Here is a 15792-nt window from a genome sequence, read left to right on the forward strand (position 1 = left end):
CATAATTAAAATGGTAATGGTTAAAGACAAAAAGAGAATCTTAAAAGCAGCAAGAGAACAACAATCAGTTACCTGCAAGGAAGCTCCGGTAAGGCCATTAGCTGATTTCTCAACAGAAAGAGATTGACATGAAATATTACAAATGATGAAAAATAAGAGCCTACAACCAAGATGACTTTGCCCAGCAAGGTTATCACTTAAAATTGAAGGAGAAATAAATAATATCCAGATAAGAAAAAGCTAAAGCAGTTCATTACCACTGAACCAGTATTACAGAAATGTTAAAGGACCTTCTTGAAGAAGAAGAAAAGAAGAACAAGAACAAGAAAAAGAACAAGAAGAAGAAGAAGAACAAGAACAAGAACAAGAAGAAGAAGAAGGAAGAAAGAAGGAAGAACCAGAAGAAGAAGAAAAATATAGTTACAAAGAATAAAATGGTATCAAATACATGTTTATCAATAATCACTTTAAATGTATATGGCTTAAGCACTCCATTCAAAAGATATAGGGTAGCTTAAATGGATAAAAAATCAAGACCTATATATCTTCTATCTATGAGACCTAACTTAGAATGAAAGGTACATACAGACTGGTTTATATAGAACCACAAATAACCCAAATAACCACAATAATATTGAGAAAGGAGAACAAAGCTGGAGAAATCAAGCTACCTGATATCAAAATATACTATATTGTCATAGTAATCAAAATAGCATGGTACTGATATATACACATACATAGACTTCCAGCCAAGATGGAGGTGTAGGTAGACAGATTGTGCCTCCTTGCACAACCGAAATAAGAACAACAAAAATTTAAAAACAAACAAACAAAAAAACAGTACTGACAGAAAATTGAACTGTATGGAAGTCCAACAGCCAAGGCATTAAAGTAGACACATGCATCCAGACTGGTAAAAGAGGAAGAGTCGGGGAGCTGGAAGGGAGAGGGCTCTCAGCAAGGTGGCTGGGAAACCACAGGCATGCAAAGCTGCAGCTGGAGGACCCAGCAAGGTGCGGTGTGTAAGGTGGTTGGTGGGCCAGTTAGTCCCACATTTACACACAGATAAATGAGGCAAAACAGGGCACTGAGAAAGACCATGCAACTCAGGGTCCCAGCGCCAGGAAATAAAGCCTCAAAACACCAACTGAAAATACCTGTGGGGGTTGAAGTGCTTGTAGAGACTCCCAACCTTACAGGAGAGTTTGTTGGACAGACCCACAGGATCCCAGGATGTACACAAACCCACCACACAGAAATCAGTGCCAGAAGAGCCCAGTTTGCTTATGGGAAGTGATTGAAATCTGGCAGAGAGCAGAGCAAATGCCATTGTTCCCTCTCAGACCCCTGTCCCACATACAGCATCACAACCCAATGACTGGGTTGCCCTGCCCTGGTGAATACCTAAGGCTCTACCCCTCATTACATGACAGGTGTCTCAAGAAAAAAAAATGGCCCAAACAAAAGAACAGATCAGAGCTCCAGAAAAAATACAACTAAGTGATGAACAGATAGCCAACCTATCAGATGCACAGTTCAAAACACTGGTGATCAGGATGCTCATAGAATTGGTTTAATTTGGTCTCAAAGTAGATGAAAAATAAAGGCTACACTAAGTGAAATGAAGCAAAATGCACAGGGGACCAATAGTGATGGAAAGGAAACTGAAATTCAAATCAATGGAGTGGATGAGAAGGAAGAAAGAAACATCCAAACCAACAAGAATAAAGAAATCAGAATTCAAAAAAAATGAGGAGAGTCTTAGGAACCTCCAGGACATCTTTAAAGGTCCCAACATCTGAATTATAGGGGTACCAGTAGGGGAAGAGGAAGAGCAACAAGTGGAAAAGTTATGCGAACAAATAATAAAGGAGAACTTTCCCATTCTGGCAAAGGAAATAGACTTCCAGGAAATCCAGGAAGCTCAGAGAGTTCCAAAGAGGGTGGACCCAAGAAGGATCACACCAAGGCACATCATAATTACATTACCCAAGATTAAAATGAAGGAGAGAATTCTAGAAGCAGCAAGAGATAAGGGGAAGTCACCTACAAAGGAGTTCTCATCAGACTGTCAGCTGATTTCTCAAAAGAGACCTTACAGGCAAGAAGGGGCTAAAAAGAAGTATTCCAAGTCATGAAATCCAAAGACCTACAACCAAGATCGCTGTATCCAGCAAAGCTTTCATTTAGAATGGAAGGACAGATAAAGTGCTTCTCAGATAAGATCAAATTCAAGGAGTTCATCATCACCAAGGCCTTATTATATGAAATGTTAAAGGGATTTATCTAAGAAAAAGAAGATAAAAAAATGCATAGTAAAATGACAGCGAACTCACAATTATTAACAACCACACCTAAAACAAAAATGAAAATGAAGCAAACAACTATAACAGGAACAGAATCACAAAAGTGGAGAAGACATGAAGGGTTATCAATAGGGGTGTGGGAGGAGGAGAAAGGGGGAAAAGGTATAGAGAATAAGTAGCATAGATGGTAGGTAGAAAATAGGCAGGGAGAGGGTAAGAATAGTATGGGAAATGTAGAAGCCAAGAACTTATAAGTATGACACATGGACATGAACTAAAGGGGGGCAATGTGGGAACGAGAGGGTGTGCAGGATGGAGGGGAGTGAAGGGGGCAAAATGGGACAACTGTAATAGCATAATCAATAAAATATACTTAAAAAAACATATATAAAGGTCAATGAATCAGAATAGAGAACCCAGAAATAAATCTTCATTTTTATAGACAAGACAAAACCATACAATAAGGTAAAGACAGTTTATTCAATAAATGGTCTTGGGAAAATTGAACAGATATGAGCAAAACAATAAAACTAGATGCCCTTCTTACACCATATGGAAGAATAAACCCCAAATGAGTTAATGACTAAAATGTAAGACTCCAAACAATAAAAATCTCAAAGGAAAACATTGCTAGTGAAATCCCTTTTTTATTTTAGAGAGAGAGGGAAGGAGAGAAAGAAAACTATCAATATGTTGTTTCACTTATTTATGCCTTCACTGGTTGATTCTTATGTGTACCCTGAGCAGAGATCAACCTACAAACTCTGTGTATTTGAGATGATGCTCTAACTGAGCTTCCTGGCCAGGTTAGGCAATAAAATATTGAACATTTTTATAGCAATAATTTTTCAGATATATCTTCTCACTAAAGGAAAATGGAAAAAAATCAACAAATGAGGCTATATCAAACTAATTTCTCATGCAACAAAGAAAACCATCAACAAAATAAAAAGACAATCCATTGAGTGGCAGAACACATTTGCCAATGATACCTCTGATAAGGTGTAAATATTCAAAATTTCTAAAGAACTTATATCAACACCAAAAGAACAGATAATCAATGGGTAAATAACTTGAATAGACCCTTATCCAAAGAGGATGTACAGTGGCCAATAAACATATGAAAACATGCTTAATGTTACTAATCATCAGAGAGATACAAATTAATGCCATAATGAGATATTACCTCACACCTATCAGGATGGTTATCAATAAACCAACAAACAATAAGTGTTGGTGAGTATATAGACAAAAGGGAACCTTCATACACTATTTGTGGAAATGCAAATTTGTGTAGCCACTGTGGAAAGCAATATAGAGTTTAGAAAAAATAAACATGTAATTTCTTTATGATCCAGGAATTCTACTACTGAGAATATATCTGAAGAAACCAGAAACACCAATTTAAAATAATACATGCACCCCTTTGTTCATTACAGCATTATTTACAATAGCCAAGATGTGGAAGCAGCCCACATGCCCATCAATAGGTGAGTGCATAAAAAAACAGTGGTACATTTAAACAATGGAATACTACTGGACCGAAAAAAGAAGAAGGAAATCTATTATGCTACGTGAAATAAGCCAGTCAGAGAAAGAAAAGTGCTCTATGATTTCACTTATATGTGGAATTTAATGAACAATATGAAGTAACAAACAAAATAGGAATAGACTCAGAGATACAGAGAACATACTGTCAGAAGAAGGAGGTGGGGAGCTGATTGAAAAAGGTAAAGGGCTTAAGCAAATAAAAATAACTCGCAGACACAGACAATGGTATGGTGAATACCACAGAGAAAAAGAGGAAAGTGGCTGGTAGAGGAGGGTAAAGCAGAGATTAATAGTGATGGAAGGAGACTTGACTTTGGGTGGTGAACATGCAATATGACATACAGATGATGTATTAAAGAACTGCACACTTGAAACCTATATAATTCTATTAACCAATGTTACTTCAATAATTCAATAACATTTTTAAAAAAGAATACAGAGGATCTGGGTCATTCATACAATGTGGTTGGAAATGGAATGTGGTACAGCCATGCCAGCAAATACTTGGCAGTTTCTTATAAATTACCATGCATTTACTTATGGCCTAACAATGGAATTTCTGGGCATTTATTCCAAAGAAATGATAACCTATGTTTATACATATATCTGTCCACAGATGTTCATAATAGCTTTTTTTGGTAATTGCCAAAAACTAGAAACAATCTAAATGTTATTCAACCTATAGATTAAACTGTAGTATGTCCTTACAATGAATTATTGGTCAGTAATAAAAAACTATTGATACATAGACCAACTGGGTTCTTTTCAAGATAATAAATTAAATTTTTAAAAATATTTTATTTATTTATCTTTAGAGGGGAAAGGAAGGAGAGAGGGAGAGAAACATCAATGTGTGGTTGCCTTTCATGCATCCCCTGCTGGGAACTATCCTGCAGGGAACCAGCCTGCAACCCCGGTATGTGCCCTGACTGGGATTCATTGAACCGCGATTGTCTGGTTCGCAGGCCCGCGCTCAATCCACTGAGCTATACCAGCCAGGGCCTCAAGATAATAAATTAAATTAAAAAAAAACAGTATTCCATGTATGAAACTTTCTTGAAATGACAGTTTTAGTATGGAGCACAGATTATTATTTTCCAGAAGTTAGAGATAATAGGAGAGAGAAAAACAAGAAAGGAATAGCATGAGGTAGTACTGAACGTGGGTCGGTATTGTATCTTGACTGTGATGGTATTTAAATGAATGAACACTAGTTATAAAATTGCATAAATCTATACATGCAAAACCACAAACAAATGCATAAAAAACACATGGGATTTAAATATTCTCTGTGCATTGCAGCAATATCAGTTTGCCCCTTTGAATATCATACTACAGTTATGCAATACGTTATCATTGGAGAAAACTGGGTGAAAGGTTCACAGGATCTTCCTATATTTTTTGCAATTGTTATGAATCTAAAATGATTTTTATTTTTATTTTTATTTTTTAAATATTTATTTATGTATTTTTAGAGAGAGGAGAAGGGAAGGAGAAAGAGTGGGAGAGAAACATCAATGTATGGTTGCTTCTCGTGTCCCCTACTGGGGATCTGGCCTGCAACCCAGGCATGTGCCCTGACTGGGAATCAAACCGGTGACCCCCTGCTTCACAGGCCCGTGGTCAATCTACTGAGCTACACCAGCCAGGGCCTAAAATGATTTTTAAATAAAAAATTAAAAAAACAGATACACCTTTAAAGTGGTTTTATTTGTTTAATATACAAATTGTAACAAACCTCTCTGAGTACATGCTCCTGTGAGATTTAGGGGACCACAGGGGTTGTGGGGAGCTAGTGAAACCCTGGAGAAAGTATTCTTTTAGTATCTGGGTCACATGCTTCTATTTTACATTGGTTTCTGAATTTTGGAAATTATAATTAGGTTTTAAATCTGAAAGGTATTGGAAAATGTTCTCCAAATATAGGAGACCAGCAAGGAGATAGTTGTGGGCATGGACTTGTGCAAGCCAGGCTCCCCCGCAGCAAGGACTTGCTATGAACCCTGCGGGTATGGTCCTTGGGCAGCCTTCAAATTTCACCTTACACGGAATGTCTCTCAGCTTCTGAGAACCACTTTGCCTAAAGTCATGACCTTCCTGTTTAGGTGACTAGCTGAGGAAAGGTTTTAATAGTCTGCCCATTTTGATCCCAATTTGGGATAATATTGTTGAGTATACTTGGACCAGAGCTTTCTGCTAGGTTGGGTGAGGATTTTCAGCCTGTATCACAGTTTGGTTTCTTTCTCTGCCAAATTCTGCTTCCATCTTTTTTCAAAGGTGTAAACTTCTAATAAACAACTTTCACCCAAAACTCTGTCTCAGCATCTACCTCTGGAAAACCCAACCTATGACAAGAATTTAGTCACCGGGTAGTTTGATCTTCAATAAAAGTATAATTTCCTTGCTTAACAAGAATAAAAAATCTATAGGTGATATTATGATGTTTCTGCTAACAAAAAAATGTAGCCAAGTGAAAGAGTAAAAGAGGGTATATCCAACTATGGGTATAATTTCCAGGGTCTTTATTGGATCAGAGAAGAATGTAGCTGCTCAAAAAGCACTAAATCTGGACACAAAAATAATTCTTGATATCACCCTCACACTGTAGACAAAATTAAACTTGTGGTGAAGTTATTAAAAGCTTAAAACTAGTGTAAGATAACACAGAAAATTTTACTCATTCATTTAATTTTATTTTTGTATTTTTATTTTTATTGTATTTTTCCATACCATGTAGTGGTAATGGAAGTTACCCCACAGAAGTTATTATACCATTGTCCATGTGCATGAGTCCTTTCCCCACAGAAGTTACTATACCATTGTCCATGTGCATGAGTCCTTTTTCCTTTTTACTCAAATTCTCCACCTCATAATCTTCACCCCATAGATGTCATCTTTCTGAGTGAAATCATATGGTATTTGTCTTTCTGTGACTGGATTATTTCACTTAGCATAATGTTTTCCAGGTCCATTCAGACTGTCACAAAGGGTTAAAAATTAAATGCCCTTCTTTCTTATGGCCAAGTGGTATTCCATTGTGTAAATGTTCCATAGTTGTCTTATCCACTCATTTACTGATGGTCACTTGGGCTGCTTGCAAGTGACCAATCTTGGCAATTGTAAATAATCTCTCCAATCTTGGCGATTGTAAATAATGCTGTAATGAACATGGGTGTATTTATGTTCTTTTTGAATTAGTGTTTTGGATTCCCTTGATATATTCCCAGAAGAGGATTCACTGGGTCAAAGGCAAATCTATTTTTAATTTTTGAGGTACCTTCATACTGCTTTCCACCATGGTTGCACCAATCTGCACTAACACCAACAGTGTAAAAGGGTTGCCATTTCTTCACATCCTTATGAGCACTTAAGATCTCTTAAGTTTTTCACAAAAACAAGAACTATAAATAAATTTGCATAAAAAATAACTTATTACCATGAGAAATGGTTAATGGAATTAGAAAGACAGCTATAGAGTAGGAAGAATATTAGTTATCGCTATACCTGACCCCAAAATCACATCAATAACTTATAAATAATACTCAAAAATCAATAAGAAAATATGAGACAACTTACTTTTTTTCTGGGCATAAGACTGAAACAGACTTTTCATAAAAGAGGCAAGTAATCAATAAATATATGAAAATGTGTGCAACATTATTAGTCATGAGGAAATGCATTCAAAGCCACAAGATATTACTACACACTGAGCTTTCTGAAGATACTAAATATACCTCATGCTAAGGCATGAACCAATTGAGACTCAAACTATTAGTGAAATGTAAAAATATATATTCACTTTAGAAAATATCAGACAGTATTTACTGTAAATAAGTATATGTTTTTCTAAGAAACTATATTCTAAGTTCAACAGAAATTCATACCAAGATACACAAAACAAACAGTCCAATAAATATATACCTCAATGATCAAGCAGCAATTTTACAATAATTGCAACTATTATTATTAATAATAAAAATATATAGGGTATATTTATACAATAGAGTACTATATAGAATTAAAAAGAGAAAAACTACTGCTACATGTAAACACATAGATATTTCTCACAAACTTAATGATAAATATTGATGACAGACACAAAAGAACACATAAAGAATGATTCTATTATATAAAAGTTACAACAAGGTAAAACACAACTTGGAGGTGGACAGATAAGGACACAAAGGGGCTTTTACTGGACTGGTAAAATTTTATTTTATTTCTCGTTCATGGTGGTTGTTAAAGTGATAAATTATTTTGCAGAAAAGTCATTAAGCTAGACCTTTATAATTTATTCACATTTCTTATCATAAATAAATATTTTTTTTTACTAAAGAAATGCTCATTGAAGCCATTGCTGATTGTCAGTCAGGTTTATCTACAATACATTTTCTCAATCCTGTTTTCATTCCTGTAGTGTCAATGCTAAATTAAATGAAATTAATTTAATTAAATTGGTAGTTAAATTGAATATTATCATTTCCTTAATGAGTAAAAGAATATATCTGTGTGTGTATCTGTATATCCCCTATAAAGGTTCCTATGACTAAAATCTAATGTAGTAGATTTTAAAAAAGTTTCACTCAGTGAAATGGTATTCCTGAGTTAGTGGTTTTAATATGGAAATGAAAATTGCCCTCCACCCATGTGGGGGCAACTTTGCCTGCAAAGTCGTCTCCCACGCCACGCCATCTACCACGAATGAAAGTGAAAGTACCAAGACAAGATCTGCTTGGGGAGGAAAGGTGGCCAATCCCTCAAAAGAGAAGGACCAAGAGCCCCTTCCTCAATGGGCTTTTATTGGGTTCATTTGCACAAGAATACAGGTAAGGATCAAACAATAGATAGCATTCAAAGAACTATGAGGGCTTATTTTCATTCAGGGTCAGATAGCTAAAGAGCCATAAAACTTTGAGGAACAAACTTTTTGCTTGGACCCTTATAATTTAAATGAGAGCATTCTAAACAAAGCAGGTTTCACAGGATTTTACATATTCTTTCTTAGGCCTGATCATCTGGGAGAACCTGCTCTTTCCAGCACAGGGCTGCACCACCTTCCCCATCACAGGTTTTTAGGTTTAAGTGGATTAGAGCCAGGAAGTGCTCCTCCCAGAGGACATGGGGACTCAGGCTATGTCAGAATAGCTGAGGGTCGAGGGTCTATCACTCCCTCTTTGTTGCAGCCCCCAGAGTCCTTCCATGCTGACCTCCCAAGTCATGGTGTCTGGCTTAGATTGCCCCCCCTTTGAGGGGTCTTACCTGTCTTTGACTATCCCACCATGCATTGGGGGCAGGGGACAAGCTTTGTCTACTTAGTGACTCACATTCGGAGGTTGCTCACTCAGCCTTAGCCATGGGGGGCAGCTGCAACTCCTGAAACCAGGCAGAGTGCTTCCCAACACACCCGTCAGAGATGTATCATTAAATTGCCTGTGAAATCATTTACCTCCAGTAGTAGACATTAAAGACTATTACATTGATTCTATAGTTTAATCATTTAGATATCTGCATGCCATAAAACTTTGAAAGATGGATTCTATTTCTCAAAAGAGTTGCATATTCAATGGGGAAAAATAATCTAAAATATAAATAATTAAAATAAACATGACTTATTATAATAGAGATAATAATAGCTCACATTGACTGACTGCTTATTATGAGTGCTCTAAGTGCTTTATATAAAATACTGCTCACAAAAGCTTTATGCAATAATTAGTATATGGATTTTAGAGATAAGGAGCAAAGAAAGAGGTTACATAACTTCAGCAAAGTGGCAAAGCAAAAGCCAGAGTCACATTGTTGTTAACCAAGTACTTACATTTCAACATTAATGCTCTTAATCACATATATACTGAATTGTTGTTTTTCTATGAGAAAAGAGAGTAAGACCCTTAGAGTCCATAGAATTGGCATTATGCATCCTGTCCTCCATATATTACGATAACTTGATTAAGAATGACTCCCGTTTATGAACAAACTGATGGGTGCCAGGTGGGAGGGGGGTTGCAGGGATGGCTGGGAAGAAATTAAGAACTATAAATTGGCAGTTGCAAAATAGTCATGGGGATATAAAAGTACAGCACAGGGATATAATCAATAATATTGTAATAACTCTGTATGGTGCTGGTTGGGTAGTAGGGGACCCACTAGGAGTCTAGGGGACCCTTATCTAGGGGACCACTTTGTAAATTATAAATGTCTAACCACTATGTCCTATACATGAAACTAACATGAATGTTGAACATCAACTGTAACTGAAAACTATAAATAAATGAATAAATAAATAAATAAATAAATAAATAAAATAGAGACTATTTAAATGGAGGATGTGGAGAGAGAAATAAGGTGAAATTGGAGACTGAAAAGGGATTCTCTCTTCTTCAGGAGACAGGGCTCTCAGCTCCCATTGGCTGCAGCCAGACATCAAAACTGGGGAAAAGAGGGTGTGTGGGAGGAATTATTTTACTTCACCAAAACAAATGCCTTGCTCTCCTATAATTTGCAATCATTCCTCATTATAGGGACAGGTTATGGGAGTTCTCACAGACAGCTGGGGAATACCGTGCCCTCAACAACTTTTTTCAGTCCAGACCCTTAGCTGGTCTACATTTACTTCCATATCCTGAGAGATACAAATAACTATTACTCTCCTAACAACAGGGTTTAAGTTGGTCTAAGACACAGGCCACTTGGAGACCTGGAGACTGCTGTTCAAAGCCCCAGGTCTCCAAAGCCAAGGGTGCACATAAGGATGAAAAAGATGGTTAGGAGGCATGACGAGAGGCAGGACAAAGAGGGAGGGGCAATGAGGAGCTGAAATTAGAAGTGGACCCTGGAGAGAGTCTCCTAATACAAATATTCCTACCAGCCAGTATTTCATGAATATTATGTAAAGGATGGTGTTATGACTAAATCTTTGATAAAGCTAAAGATTCCAGGTTAAAGGCTATGCAGCTGAAGAATAGGAGAGAACCAAAATTCAGGTCAGTGAAGTGTCTAATGAATCTTCTCTCTATTGTCTCAAACATGGTACCAGGTTAGAGAGGGTAGAATTGGGGAGCTGGTTTCTCAACAAGAGAAAAGTGAAAGTATTGTTTGTCAAGCGTGTATGGAGAATAGGCACAGGTCTTTAAGATTCTTCAATATCTCTAAAATCGGTATAATTTAAGAATTACATACTAAGATGTATAAAATAAGGTCATGAATAGATTCTGGAACCCATTTGGCAAAGAAGAGTTGTGGGTTTTACAACCAGATGATGGATGTAGACTCCATGATAAATTATGTGTTTCTACTTCTTGCTGTCTTTTTGTACCCCAACGTGCAACCACCCTGGCCCTATTCCTGTGATTTCTCCTGGAAGTCCAGATAAGCCAAGGATAGAATCTCTTCTGTAAGTGTGAGAGAAGAGGTAGCTCTGTAATGATCAGAGGTTCAAACATTTTCTGAAGAGAAGTCACTATCTGACCATCATCCAAGACTAATACGCCAAGTCAAAATTAATCTTGGATGAAGCCTGGGCTGTGTGAGCCTTTAGGTCAGGAATGGTGATTTACATAGCTGTGTATCTTCATCATTTGCAAAAGTACACAGAGTGCAATAAACATTCAATATTGCCCAAACTGAAAATGGGGTAGGGTTTTTCTTTACATCTACTTGGAACAACCTTCAGGGCACGTTTAGGTGCTGAGGACGTACAGCTGTGTATCCAGAGTCAACCCACCACTAAGTAGGGCATACCAGTAAACCTGCATGCTTTGAAAATTTGAGAACCTGCTCAAAATCAGACCCCTAAGATGATCAAAATCCATTCTGTATGTGAAGGCAAACCAAGTATTTTCCATGACTGAAAAAAGCACAAATACTGTGCTAGACATTGTAGAAAAAATTAAGTATTGAGACTGCAGCCTTCAGGAGCCCTGCAGGCAGAATAAACAGAAGAAGGGATTACAAATTTGAACCTTACAAAAGAAATGATAAACACAATGGCTGGGAGATAAAACAAAGGAACAAACCAAGGAGAGAGGGATTAAATATTTAAAATCAAAAAGGGAGTGTCAATAAAAATAAAAAGGGGTGGGGTGGGGGAGCAGGAAAAGCACCTCACAAGGTGAGAAAACATGTGGATGGTACAAGACTAAGCAGGATGTCTGCCTGGAGCCCACAGTTTATGTGGCAGGGTTTGAGACTGAGGATTAGCTTCTCATCAGTGAAAAAGGAAGTCTACTCTAGGACAGGCTCTGGGAGATGATGGGTTGCAGGGAAGAGGAAAAGCCCAGGATTTTTCACCTCTCAAAACTCACAGATAATCTCATGTGTCACAAAACAGCTCCGAGTAAATCAAATTAAAATGTTCAGTCTTTCAACATGAAAACAAAAAAGAGAGACACCAATGTTGGTTGTGCTTCTAAATACTACAAAAATTTCACCCATTGCCAAAGTCTTTCTAACCCACAGTGCATAAAATGGACTCTGTCATTTGCTTAATGTAGCTATCCCCTTAGACTTGTAAATAATATATTGTAATTCTATGAAATGGGGAAAATAGGCTCTTTCTTTTTTGTAAAGTTTCTACAAAAATAAATAAGCCACATGTAATGTCCTAGTGGCCAGACACATAATAGAACTCAACAAGTATTTGTTTCTTGCATTTGCTTTTTTAACTGCTCCTTGCCTGGAGCCCCCACCTTACCTGTTTTTTGTTTTGTTATTGTAGTTATTGCTATTTTCTATTTTAACCCTGAGTATGCAGAGTATTTTCTTAGCCTTTCACTTGTAGGCCAGAGTCAGCTATTCCTCTCCTTTTAACCCCTGTGAGCACAGAGTTGCTTTTCCCTAGACTAACTCCAGGCCCAGTGCTCCAGGCCTGGTGTCATCAGTAGCTACCATCAGAAACTCCTGCACTCACTCACCACTCTCCTTCTCCCTCTCCCTTTCTGCTCAGACATATCACCTTTTTTGCACTGGTAACATGGTTTCTGATTTCATATTTTTAGTTACAATTAAATTTAGACTCCTCAAAATCCCATCATCTTATGTCTGTTCCCCAGGGTTCTTTAATAAACTTGACACATCCTAGGATCAGGGACTGATCCTACTGAATACCCACTAGATAGAGAGCAGGGAGACTATCCTCAGTCATAACAATAAAACTTCAAAAGTGAAGAATAACTTCCTCTTTGCAAAGCACTTCCCCTTTTGTGATTCCATTTCATTCTCACACTCTGTGTCAAGAGTATCATTGGGCAGACGTGATAGTACCATTTGAAGTTAGTAAAACCAAAGCCCAAGATTAAGTGACTTTCCCAACATCATTATTGTTACACAGTAGCAGAGCTGAAACTTCAACCAAATTCTTCAGAAGGTAAAAGCCAAATAATGTTGGAGACAATTTTCTGTGGACAAAATGGGGTCCAGGGGCTGTGCATTAAATTTAAAACAAGATATTTCTTTAAAGCATGTGAGATGTACAGTCCATACCAACCATAATAGAAGGCAGCCCCATTTTTCTCTGGCCGATGCCCAAGACACCCACTCATGCTTATTTTGCTCCCAGAGACCAGCTGTCTGCACCAGAGGATACCTGACAATTTGAATGTCACAGAGCCTTTGTACTTTTGTTAAATCTCATCTAAGAGTCAATGCTAAGACTCTGTGGAATTGAAAAATATTTTCCTTGAATTTGCTTAAATACCGCATTTATATCTTTGTATCTCCAAATAGGTGAAATGCCAACAGTAATTCGTTTTGTACTGTTAACAAATAATGCCCTCAAATTCTTATCATTAAAATCTACCTTATATTGCTTGTTTTTGTATCTATATTCTGAAATTTTGAATTCTTTGAGACACAGCACAGTTATAGCTGAAGTATTACAATGCTAGGCAACATGGATTTTAGATGTCTACATATTTTGAAAATAAACACATATAATTATCTCACATGATTTTTACAGGCTCCCAAAAGTCTCTAGAACTTTATCAATCTAATTTTGTCCTCATATATATAACATTAGTCATTCCCTCCAATCTACTAAGTCTATCTTATTTACTTGTTGATTTATTTGTTGTTTGTTTGTTTGTTTGTTTGTTTGTTTGTTTTTCCCTAGGATGTTTGTACTTGTTCTTCTAAAACTGTTCAGGACCAATTTTCTACTGATCTGCTAGGTTTCACACATTCTGGAAAACCTTTGCATCAGCCAGATAAGGGACACCATAAAAATACCCTGTTAGTCAGAATGTTATTATAGCACTAGTCAAACACAGTTATTCCTTCTTTCATTTTGTCTTTATTTTTTTAGGTTATGTAATTTCTAAAGATATCAACCAGGTTGACTCTGCATATATTGCTGTATCCTCAGTCTATGGTTCAATAACCCTGCATATGTGCAATCCTCAATAATTTGTAGAGCTGTTCTTTATACATTTTATTTTACAATACCCAAAAATCTCTTGGGAATGACTAAATTACTATCCTTGCCATCCCTGGAAGTCAAGACTAATAAATATCTTATGAACAGGAAGTACATTCACAGGGATGCTTCTAAGAACAAGAGCTTCTGCAGCATCATCTAAGGGAAATATTTTCCTTTTTGCGAGGCCTGCAATGTGGCTCAATACCACTGCTTCCCCTTTTCTGCTTACCGGCTTCCCAGGCATGGAGAAGGCACATCACTGGATCTCCATCCCATTATTAGTGGTCTACATCTCCATACTCCTCGGTAATGGCACCCTTCTCTTTCTCATCAGGGATGATAAAAAGCTCCATGAGCCCATGTACTATTTCTTAGCTATGTTGGCAGCTACAGATCTTGGAGTGACATTGACCACAATGCCCACAGTTCTCAGAGTCCTGTGGTTGAATTACAGAGAGATTGGCCACGGGATCTGCTTCTCTCAGGCCTACTTTATCCATACTCTTTCTATCGTGGAGTCTGGTGTTTTGCTTGCCATGGCCTATGACCGTTTCATTGCTATCTGCAAACCCTTGAGATATACCTCCATCCTTACCAACACCAGGGTAATGAAGATTGGAATGGGGGTATTAACAAGGGCTGGTCTGTCGATTATGCCAATAATTATTCGTCTTCACTGGTTTCCCTATTGTCGATCCCATGTCCTCTCCCATGCTTTCTGTCTACACCAAGATGTCATCAAGTTAGCCTGTGCTGATATCACCTTCAATCGTCTCTACCCAGTAGTCGTTGTATTTGCAATGGTCTTGTTGGACTTTTTCATCATCTGTTTTTCTTACATTTTGATCCTCAAGACTGTCATGGGCATTGCTTCTGGAGAAGAGAGGGCCAAGGCCCTCAACACATGTGTGTCCCACATCTGCTGCCTCCTGGTCTTCTATGTCACTGTAGTTGGTCTGACATTTATCCATAGGTTTGGAAAACATGCTCCTCATGTGGTCCACATCACAATGAGCTACATTTACTTCCTTTTCCCCCCTTTTATGAACCCTATCATTTATAGCATTAAGACCAAGCAAATACAGAGTGGAATAATTCGCTTATTCTCTCTGCCTCATACTAGAGCATAAATTTGGAAAAGCTGACAGTTGGTAGGAGCAATTAGGAAAACTCATGTCAAAAGAAAACAACCTCTCTGCTATTTAGAACATCATCTTACCCTGTTTATTGGCTACTGAGTTGTATATGATATACCTGTATTTACCACGTGTAATGCCCATTTTTTGTTCAATTTTTTAAGAAAAATTAAGGATGAACATTATACATGGGTATAACGATTACATACCATGGGTATAATAATCCTGTGTATAATGTTCACAAAAACGTGGATGCACATTATACATGGTAAAATATGATAACATATATACAACACTAAGTGTACATTTCAAGTTTCCAACTAATTTACTGTTTCTCAGGTAATTCATCCTGTTTGGCACTTGAATCTATGGCACTTGAAATATT

The 15792-nt window shown here is 37.3% G+C and overlaps 1 protein-coding gene across 1 annotated transcript; it reads left to right on the top strand.

Moving 5' to 3' along the window:
- Positions 1 to 14462: 14462 nt before the first annotated feature.
- LOC119040593 (olfactory receptor 51B6) lies at positions 14463 to 15401 on the top strand. The gene has a single exon (XM_037133615.2). The coding sequence runs from the start codon at positions 14463 to 14465 to the stop codon at positions 15399 to 15401; it is 939 nt and encodes a 312-aa protein (XP_036989510.2).
- Positions 15402 to 15792: the final 391 nt, after the last annotated feature.

The sequence above is a fragment of the Artibeus jamaicensis genome, unplaced genomic scaffold (genome assembly GCF_021234435.1).
Source record: "Artibeus jamaicensis isolate MK-2021 breed Jamaican fruit bat unplaced genomic scaffold, CSHL_Jam_final contig_69, whole genome shotgun sequence".
NCBI classification, from domain to species: domain Eukaryota; kingdom Metazoa; phylum Chordata; class Mammalia; order Chiroptera; family Phyllostomidae; genus Artibeus; species Artibeus jamaicensis.